A 10,719-nucleotide genomic window follows, 5' to 3' on the forward strand; every position below is an offset into this window, starting at 1 on the left:
ATTGCCTCAAAGATGCCTTCAAACTCTACTATCTTATGACTTGCCCAGTCAGTTAGCAGAATATCATAGATTAGAATCCAGGATGTCTGATTTCTAAACTAATGGTCTTTCTGTTTCTTTTTTAATGCTAAAAATCCTGAAATCAGCACCAAAAAATTAGCTTAAGGAGTCATTACTGCCTACATTATCCATGTAACAAGAACATTTTCCATTTACTTTAAACTACAACTTTCAATTTACAACAATTATATACAATGAAGGCTCCTCTCAATTCTCTGACTAGGGCCTCTTTTCTGTCTCATTCCATCCACAACCAAGATAACACCACCTATTTACATCTTGAAGGCAATAGCAATCTGTTTCCTTATGGCATCTGAGGTTCATACATGCAGAATGAAGAATATAGGCAGTCATCTGTTTATGCCTTGGCAATTATGCTGGAAGGAACCTTAAAGGCCATATAGTCCAATTTCCTCATTTTACTGATGAAGAAACAGAGGACAGAGAAGTTAAATAGCTTGCCCCAGGTCACACAGGTAGTGACAGAGGTGAGATTTACACTCAAGAACTCTGATTCACAATCTAATCCTTTCTCCATTATACTACCTTCTGTATAAGACGTGAGTAAAATCTGAGGTATGACTGAAATAGAGACAGATATATTTATATACATGCATATATTCTGAAGTATTTATATATATGCAAATATGTATATGTTTAGTATATATCATTTTAAAATCAGTGTTATTTATGTATAATATATATTTATATACATATATATATATATATATTTATATACACACATACACTTTGAAGGACAACAGTAGCTTGGATGAAGTTCTGGGGTATATGTATCTCTAAAATACCAGAACCCATCTGTCTCTGTCTCTAAATATCTATTTGCCACTTCTCAAAACAGTTTTGTAATCCTATGGAATTACCTCCAGAACCTGTTTATAAGCCTAAAATAAAAATATGCTACCATTAAGAATATGCAAGAGAATTTGTTACAAGCTCTGAAGTCAAATCATTCTGTGGTAATACTCTGTAACACTGGCATTGATTGAAAATCTGAGCGAGGAGACAGAAAAAGGTGGTGAATGACTGAACTTAAATCTCGGGCATAAAGGGAGGCGGCACTCATTCCATAAACTGTAAAGATTCGCCTTTCCCCACTTGTTCTCCACAGCTTGGTAGCAGAGGCCTTAGAATCATAATACAAGGATTCAAGACCACCCTGAAGCTACTCCCCCAGATGCTGACCCCTGGTAACTTTCCTAGCTCAGGTCAAGACTTACAAATTCCTCTATTGTCACCAAGTTTCATTTATGAATAGTCACCAGATGATCTGAAGAACTCTGCAAATACATGAGAGTTCTACATTTGAGCTAACCAGCCCTCGGAAGCTTACGTTTGGATAATGTGTATATTGCTAGGTTATCAAACCTCTACCAAAGAACCTATTCTGTGTGGCTGCAGGTGTGAGGAAATGGAAGTGTTAAAGGCAACAAAACTAAAGATTCAAAATGATGGCCAATATACTGATAGAAATAAAACTTTAATATGGGAAAAAAGATGCCTTTCAGAATGGTTATTGAAGTGTATCTGATTTGGTTAAAAGCAGTTTGGATGTGTGACAACTTACTTAATAACTTCTTCATCTGAAATTACAGCTTCAATTTCTTGTTGGGGTTCTGCAAGCAAAGCATCCAGCCTTCGAACAGCACCTTCTCTGAACAATACAAGCGGTTCAGTATTTTGTACTGAATGTATCCTGTATACATCAGCAGACAGCTGCAGGAGAAACAATGTATTTTAATTTCATTCTAAATGAGTTTACAGTGGAGAATACAAAACTATTTCAAAACTAACCAATATTGCTTCCTGAAATTTCAGTATGATCACTACTAATTAGTTTTGTCAGCTTATGACTACATTTCAACTATCATGGAGTCACAAATTTGTGGCATTATAGTTACAACCCCATAACTGGTAAATAACAGCAGGAATTAAGTCAAATTCCTTTAGAAGGAATTGCTTTAAAAAAAAAAAGATTCCCACAATTGCAGAAAAGAACACAAAGAACCCCATATGTGGTTAGAGTTCTATTTCACTTACCTTAAACCACTTTCTAATCATATTTCTTCATTTTATGGTTATACAATCAAAGTCAAATGAAGTTTTATAACTTGCCTAAGGTTATATTGCTAATTATAAGCAAAAAGCTGGGTCTAGAACTTCACTCTGGTGTGGAAAAAGTCAACCCAATCAGAGTTTATAGCAAATGTGAAATAGTAATTATGGTCACTTACCAAAAAATAAATGTTTATTTCAGCAGAAAATCTCTGCAAAGAAAGCTAATTCACATAACTTATTTAAGTGTCTAAATTCAACCATTAATATTTCAAACCATGTAATTTTTAAAACAAAAAGGAGCCTCAGAGCTCATGTAATCCAACCCTTTCATTTTACAGCTGAATAAAGAGAGGAGAAGTTCGGTGATTTGCCCAAGTGACTCAATGGCAAGGCAGGGCCTACATCCAAGGCAGGTCTTGACTTCTTGTTCCCTAGTCTTTCCATTATTCCATATACCACACAGTTCCTCTTAATCTAAAAGTTTAAGAAATGTCTAGATGAACAAAACCAATGGTCTACCCAGGACAGTATTATGAGACTTTTCTACCTTACCCTTATAACACATTATGGATCCACATATTTGAGAGGCAGAGTGGCATAGCAGCCAGAGAGGTGGCCTTCAAGTCAGAAGACCAGGACTCAAGCGTTGCCTCTGAAACACAGTGAATAACTCATTCAACTTTTCAAGTGCCCCAGGCAACTTTAAGTTACAGAGAAGTTGCTGAGATGTATCAGTGGAGAACTTCTATTCCAGAAGTTGCTCACATAGGAAATCAATATATCTAAGTTTCTCTTTGCTCCATCCCAAAATCTACATTTTATGGGGTTTTTTTTTTGGCTAGGCAATGGGGTTAAGTGACTTGCCCAGGGTCACACAGCTAGTGAGTGTTATGTGTCTGAGGGCGGATTTGAACTCAGGTCCTCCTGAATCCAGGGCCAGTGCTCTATCCACTGTGCCACCTAGCTGCCCCCCAAAATCTACATTTTAAAAAAAGTTTTCTTGAATCTATTTGTATTTTTGGTTTCTCTTCAAGTAGGACAGTCCTGTTGTTAACTCATATACAACTGTCCCAAAAGTCATAGAGTTTAAAGTTTTAACAGGTTAAAGTATAAACAAACAATAGAGCTATTGTCCAAATAGCTCAATTATATCTATGCTATTAATCCTTTAACTTACTGTTGCTTTGAACACTTTATCCAAATTCACATCTTCATTTTTCCATATTCTCAAAACCTAAAATAGAAAAAAAATATAACTTAATAACATTCACTAGAAAACTACAGCATAAATACATGAATTAACACATATTTGAACAGTTAAAATGTTATTTTACATAGGTAGAATGTCGTCAGCAATAAGTACATTAAAATTTAAGAATCTGAGGCAATGTTAAAATTCTTAAAATTTCTTTAAGGCACTTTAGCTATAACAGAAGTTATTGAATTAAAGTAGCAAATTACTTATGAAAGATCCACTAACACAAATCAATGGAAAAAATCCCACCTTATCATCATGGACAACAACATACTCGCCAGTTTGAAAGTTGCACACGGCTGGACATGTTATAGTCTGACCTTGCTTCACTGACCAGCAACCTAATGGTTTCTGATCTGAAACCTAATTAAATAAAAACAAACACACAATGCTTAATATCATTAGATTAAAAAATTCCAAAGCAAGGATATTTATAATCAACAAAATAAAGCAGAAACTAGAAACAGTAATGAAAGAATAAGTTTTCAGTCTGATCCATGCTAGACAAGGTTTAAAGAATACAGTGATACAACTTATTTTTCTATCCAAAATAGTACTTATATAGCACAGTACATAGAGTCAGGAAGACCTGAGTTCAAAAGGGGCCTCAGATACTTACTTACTAGCTGTGTGACTGTGGTCAAGCCACTTCACCTCTGTTTGCCTCAGTTTTCTTAACTGTAAAATGGAAATAATAACAGCAACTACCTCACACAGATGTTGTTAGGATCAAATGAGCTCAAAATTGTAAAGTGCTTAGCCAGTGCCTGGCACACTGTAGGTGCTATATAAATGCTAAATCCCCTTCAACAGCAGAATTCATTCTGCCTTCCAAATCCCCCAAAAGTTTCTAAACCTCTGGACAAAACCATTACTAACCATATTACTAATAGAGGTCAAACACAAAGAGAACAGTCTCATATAGATAAAAATATTTATCAAAGACATTTTTGAGGCAGTGAAGAAATGAAATGAAAGTGAGTTTCCATCAAGTCAAAGAATATCTAAATAACTGTGGCATAGGAATGTAATAGGGAGAAATTTGGGAAGATTTGTACGAAATGATTCACAGAAAAGCAAGCAAAATACCCAAATAACTACAATAACATCAAAGACAAAAACATAAACAAGACTTCCGAATGTCTGCCTGATCTCAGAGGACTGCCTATGGAGCATGCCTCCCACCTAGAGGCACACATTTTCAGAGATGGCCAATGTGCTGATTAATTTTTCTTAACTGTACTTAAATGATAGGGAGAAGAATGAGTGGGAAGTGAAGCAATGTTTTAAAACACACACACACACGCACACACACACACACGGAACAAAACACCTAAGATAAATACAGATTGCAATGGTAAATACTTCAGGGATAGACAGAAGATCATGCTGTTTTCAAAACCTATCCTTTTCTTTTTTAATTAGGATGCCGGATTTTGTGGCCATAGAAGGTAAGGATGAGAATCTGCGCTAACTTTTTCAGGTGGCATAACAAGTAAACATAAAGGAAACACATACAAATTATACTTTTCAAGAAGTCAGATACTAGAAAACATATGTTCAATTTTCTGAGGAAAAGTTATTTTTTTCTACAGGTCTTCTAAATCTGTAGAAAATCGTGTAAGATAGAATCATTTAAAATTGGATATGGTCAACGTGATTAACAGAATCCTTTTAGGTCTCCAGATTCCAGCTCAGGTTCTCCACTTCCCTTTATAAAAACATTTTACTGTGAACTAAAAAAAAATCAACATGAACATTTTCATATGCAAACGAGGCTATAAAAGGTGGATTATATATGAAATCATGGATCTATTATATAAAAACATGCTTTAATATATATTTGATGTGAATCTATGATGACTTTCTATGGACTTTTCTGAACTCTTTTCTTGCTTTTGTATTTAAAAAGTGTTTTAATGATGTTTTTCCTCCTTTTTTTTCAAAATCACTCTAACTAACCTTTCTCCCCTTCCATAAAAACCCAATCTTATAACAAATAAAGTAGTGACAAACAAAAAAAAAAGGTATGCAGCATCTGTTGCATTTGAAAATGTCTCTTTCTGTACTGACAATTTGATTACCTCTCTACTGAGATAGGAAGCATGTTTTGTCATCAGTCTCTGGAGTTGTGATTGGTTACAGAATCAATCAGAGTTCTTAATTCTCTCTAATTTGTTTTTCTCTACAGTGTTGTGGTCACAAAACAGTCCTGATTTGGCTCACTTCACTCTGTACCTGTTCACCTAAGTCTTCCCAGCTTTCTCTGAATTAATAATTTCTCATTGCGTAATAATCATCTATTACATTAATATACTATAACTTGTTCAGTCATCCCCCTAACTGATGGACATCAACTTTGTTTACAATTCTTATGTTTTTGTACACGTGTCATTTTCCCATTTCATCCCATCTTCTCCCAGTAAACTGCTCTTCCTGTCATCCCTACTCTTCACAATTCTTCAATTTTTCCCTATCTCCTCAATGCTTCCCTGCTGCCTACAAACATCTCCAAGTATCTCCCATTCTTAAAGTAACTCACTTGATCAGACCATCCCTAATAGCTACTGTCCTATGCCTCCTTTCCCCTGTATATTGTCTGTTCTCTAGGTTTTCATGACATTACTGTTTCCTGTTCCTCCTCCAACTTGGCTGACTGCCCCTTCTTAGCCTCCTTTGGTGGATCTTCCTTGAGGTCATGTGTGCCCGCTAACTGTGGGTATTCTCCCAAAGTTCTATCCTGGGACCTCTTCTCTTTCTCCCCCTATACTACCTCATTTAATAATCTCATCAGTTCCTATGGGTTAAATTATTATTTCTATGTAAATGACCCTCATATCTATTTATCCAGTCCTAGCATCACCAACTGCCTATTAGACATCTCAAACTAGATTTCCCATAGATATCTCACGCTCAACATTTCTAAAACAGAACTCACTATCTTTGCCCCCAAGTCTCCCTTCTTCCCAGTTACTCTATTACAGATGGTGGAGGGCACCGCCATTCTCCCATTCAGCTTGGATCTCAACCTTGGTGCTATCCTCATCTGACCTCACCTCATATACCCAATCTGTTGTCAAGTTTCTCCCCTCATAACAACTCTCATGTGTGCCTCCTTATTTCCATTCACATAGCTTTAGCGCAGGCCTCCCCACCTCCTGCCTGGTTTCCCTGCCTCAAGTCTCTCCACACACAGTTCGTCCTCCACTCAACTGTCAAAGTAATATTCCTAATGCACTGAGTGGCTCCCTATCATCCGCAGGATCACATACCAAATCTTCTGCTTGGCTTTTAAAGCCTTTCACCACCTAGCCACCTCTTACCTTTCAGGTCTTCCTACTCGCCTTCACATACTGCATAATTCAGGGACATGGCACTACTTGATATTCCCTCAAGTAAAGACACTCCGTCTCCTGACTCCATTTCTTTTCACTGACTTTCTCCCATACCTGCATCGCCTTTCTGCCTCACCTCAACCTCCTGGCTTCCTTCAAAACTCAGCTCAAATCCTACCTTCTGGAAAGGGTCTTTCCTAGTCTTCCTCCCTAACCCCACCCTGAAAGTGCTAATGTCTCTTCTCTGCAATCATCTTCCATTTACAGCTTTATATCATCTTCCTGTGAGAATGTGAGTTCTTTGAGGGCAGAGGCTGTTTTTGCCAAACTTTGTAGCCCTATACATATTTAGCACTTAGGATTTAATAAATGCTTATTGCCTGCCTGGTTTTTCTTCCATTCTTCTTTCCTAAGAGCTTGGGGCTGGACTGAAAATTCTCATCCGTGCACTAATAATACAAAAAGCATCATTTGACTTTGAATCCTCTCATCCTGCAAGAAGAGCAGTTTGCTCAGCATAGTTAAAGCAAAACCCACATTCTGGCCACATCTGAAAATGTAGATCAAATTCTGCACTCTGAATAAGGTCACTTATTAAAGTACCTACTAGGTACCAGCCACTACACTAATTGGGGGAGAATTACAATGAAAAGCAAACAGTCCCTGCCACAGAGGAACTCACAATCTAATGGGAAGTCAACATGCAAACAACTATGCACAAACAAGATATACACACAATAAACTGGAGAGAATTTCAAAGAGAAAGGACTAGCATTAAAGGGGACAGAGGGGGAGGGGACTAGGAAGCAGGGTGGCTCATTCACTGGGAGGGAAGGAAGGAAAGGAATAAGCATTTATTAAATACTTTCTATGGGCCAGGCACCGTGATAATCGATTTACAAATATTATCTCATTTAATTAAGGGGAATGATTGGGATCAAAGGAGTTTAACTGTAAATGGAGAAGAATTTTGGTCCAACCTGGCTGTTGGCAGAGAGTCCACTGACTCTTTCCTGGAGACAGTTTCTTCCTAGACAGAGGTTATGGACTTGGGGGTGAGGGAAAGGGCAATACAGCCGAACCTTTGGTATCCTCAGTACTTTGAAGAGTTCTCAGCACATAAGTGTTTTAATAGTTTCTTGTAGACTTAGCATAGTACCTGGCACACAATACGTGCTTTAATAACAGACTCTTGTGGACACAGCACAGTGCCTGGCCCATGGCAATCACTTTTTTAGTTCTTGTAGTACGCTAACTCTGGGGTGCTCTGGCCGGCCCACGGACTCAGCCACCGGGGTGGGGGTGGGGGGGCCGCAGACAAGGGGAGACCCAGGAGCGTGGAGCCCACGTGGGGCCGGCCCGCGTGGAGCCATGGCCGCCAGCTAGGGGCGCCCGGCGGGCACAGGTGGACGGGCGGGGCTCGCAGCCGGGCCCCCGCGCCCACGACCCTCCTCTCCCCTCCGTGCCCGGAGGCCCCCTCGAGGCGCGGAAAGCCCCAGGGTCCCTGGCCGGCCTCGCCGCCGCTCCGCCTCCAGTCCCCCGCGACGTGCTTCGCTCACCTTGTAGAGGATGACGGTCCTGCCGCGGTCAGTGACCAGGAACAGGTCGGCCTTCTGGCCGTGCTCGACACCCAGCAGGCCATCGAGGCCGGCGCCCGGCACGAGACCCCCCAGCGTAAAATCCTCCTCCAGAACCGCCATTTTAGGCGACACTGGCTTCGCTCCCACTTCCTCTCGCGAGAATTGAGGGAGAGGCCAATGGGGAGGGGCGAGAGGCGAGTGGCACGACCCCTAGCGGATGGAGAAGGAGACTGTCTTTACTGCAGGCTTCTTGTTTCCCTCCCTTGCCCTCACCCAAGTCGGTCCCCTTTAGTGCCTTTAGACCCAGGGAGATTTAGGAGTTGTGCATGGATCGCTGATTCAGCCCTCTTCTTTTGTAGGAAAGCACAATGTAGCCTAGTGGATAGGTGCTGCTTTTAGCCTCAGGAGGGCTTGGATTCAAATGCAAATTGCGCTTTGGAGTCGGGAAGACCAGAGTTCAAATTTAGCCTCAGACACTTACTAGGTATGTGACCCTGGGCAAGTCACTTAACCTCTAGTTGCCTCAGTTTCATATACAAAACAGGGATGATAATAATATCTACCTCCCAGGCTTGTTGTGAAGATCAATTGACACAGTATCTGTAAAGTGTCTGGCACATATGAGGCATTTTACAAATGTTGGTTCTTAATATTATTTCATCTGTATCTCACTTTCCTCATCTGTAAAATGGGCATAGTGACCCCTTATTTATCCCCATCAAAGAGAGTTGTTGGGAGACTCCTATAGGAAACAATGTATATAAAACTGAAGAGGTATGGGGTAGAGGTTAGGGGTGCTTAGGAGTTCTAGGACCCTGAGAATGCCAAGACAGGGTCACCTGGAATGAATTCACACACTCACACCATCTCTCAGTCAAGAGACAGTTTATTATAATGCCAATAGAAGAGGGTGAAGTCCCTTTAGGGAACTTTCAAGAGACTGAGGATGGTGCTAGAGTTTATATGGAAAAGGGGAATGGGAAAGGAATGCCTGGGATACTAATTAGGTAATCTAAGGGTCCAGGGGTCTTTGGGAGCTAGGGATGAGAAAGTGTAGGGAGTATACCAGACATTGAGGGAGTTGTCAGAGGCATGGGATCTGGTGGGAGGAAGAGTCCTTAGGCCAACCAGGGACAAAAATCCTGCCAAGCACCCTTCTGTTTGTTCTGATAAGAGAATGTCCTGTAACAAGAGAAAATTTTCTCACAGGACAGGGTCTTACCGAGAAATTGGGAGGCTTCCAGAGATCTTAGGGCTGGCATCCAAGCATGCCATCAAAACAATCTGCAGATTTTAAAGTCAGTCCACTGATCAACAAGAATTTATTAAGCAGTTATAATGTACCAAGTACTGTTCTAAGTGCTGCCCTCAGGAAGCTCACATTCTAAAGGGGGAGACAACATGTAAATGCCTACGTACATACAAGATATGTATTATGTAAACTGGAGATAATCTCAGAAGGAAGACACTAGAAGGAGATGGAGGAGGGAAAAGGAGGAAGGGCTCCTGCAAAATGTGGGATTGAGCTGAGACTTGAAGAAGACCAGGGTAAGTAAGAGGAGCATTTCAGGCATGGGAAACCACCAGTGCAAAGTCAAAGAGCAAGAGATGGAATGATGTTTCTCATGAGAGATATAGCAAACACAAACCAATGTTGCTGGTCAGTAGAGTGAGAGAAGTATTGTTTAAGGAGATTGGAAAGGTAGGAGGGAGCCAGGTTGTGAAAGGCTTTAAATGCCAAATAAAGGATGTTGTATTTCATCGTGGAGGTGATAAGGAGCCATTACCAGATCTGTGCTTGAGAAAAATCATTTTCACAGCTAAATGGAGGATGGATTGGAGTGGGGTAAGACTGCTATCCTTAGTGACTTGGTTGAACCTATAAATACACATTCAAATTCATCAAACATTTTAAAAGCACCTATTAGTTAATGAAAATGCAGAGTTAAACCTCTTTAATTAACCTTCCAACCTAGTGGGGGGAGACGGTGGATGTAATGGATATGGAATAAGTATAATGCAAGATAAAATGAGATTAGGACAAAGAAGAAATCTAGACAAAGTAGTAAAGGAAAAACTGAAAAAGGAGAGAGTATTTTCAGTTGGAGGAATGAGGGAAGACTTTAAGAAGGAAGAGGTACCTGAAATGGGCTTGGAGAAATAAAAAAGATTTTGATACGCCAAGATAAAGTGTGAGTTCCAGCCACAGGGAATGACTTGTGGAAATTCAGAGACCAGAGAGGAAGCTGATAGGACAAGGTCCAGGAAAAAGCTAGTTGTCAGTCAGTAAACATTTATTTAGATACCACTACTGTGCCAGGCACTCTGCTAAGTGCTGAGGATACCCCCCAAAAAAGGTTAAAAACAAATAAACAAAAAAACCAGTTCCTGCCCTCAAGGAGCTCACAGTCTA

At 40.0% G+C, this 10,719-nt stretch overlaps 1 protein-coding gene across 2 annotated transcripts in view; it reads right to left on the reverse strand.

The window, feature by feature from the left end:
• NOL11 (nucleolar protein 11) overlaps positions 1-8,447 on the reverse strand; it is a 30,091-nt gene extending 21,644 nt beyond the window's left edge. For both annotated transcript variants that reach the window (XM_021000895.2, XM_021000894.2), the window contains exons 1-4: positions 8,286-8,447; positions 3,641-3,754; positions 3,314-3,370; positions 1,646-1,794 (exon numbers count right to left, since the gene is read on the reverse strand). In XM_021000895.2, coding sequence (XP_020856554.1) covers positions 1,646-1,794; positions 3,314-3,370; positions 3,641-3,754; positions 8,286-8,426 — 461 coding nt within the window. In that variant the 5' untranslated portion in view covers positions 8,427-8,447. The remainder of the gene's footprint in view (positions 1-1,645; positions 1,795-3,313; positions 3,371-3,640; positions 3,755-8,285) is intronic.
• Between the last annotated feature and the right edge of the window lie 2,272 nt (positions 8,448-10,719).

Source organism: Phascolarctos cinereus, unplaced genomic scaffold, assembly GCF_003287225.1.
Source record: "Phascolarctos cinereus isolate Bilbo 61053 unplaced genomic scaffold, phaCin_HiC Scaffold_5;HRSCAF=322, whole genome shotgun sequence".
Taxonomy (NCBI): Eukaryota; Metazoa; Chordata; class Mammalia; order Diprotodontia; family Phascolarctidae; genus Phascolarctos; species Phascolarctos cinereus.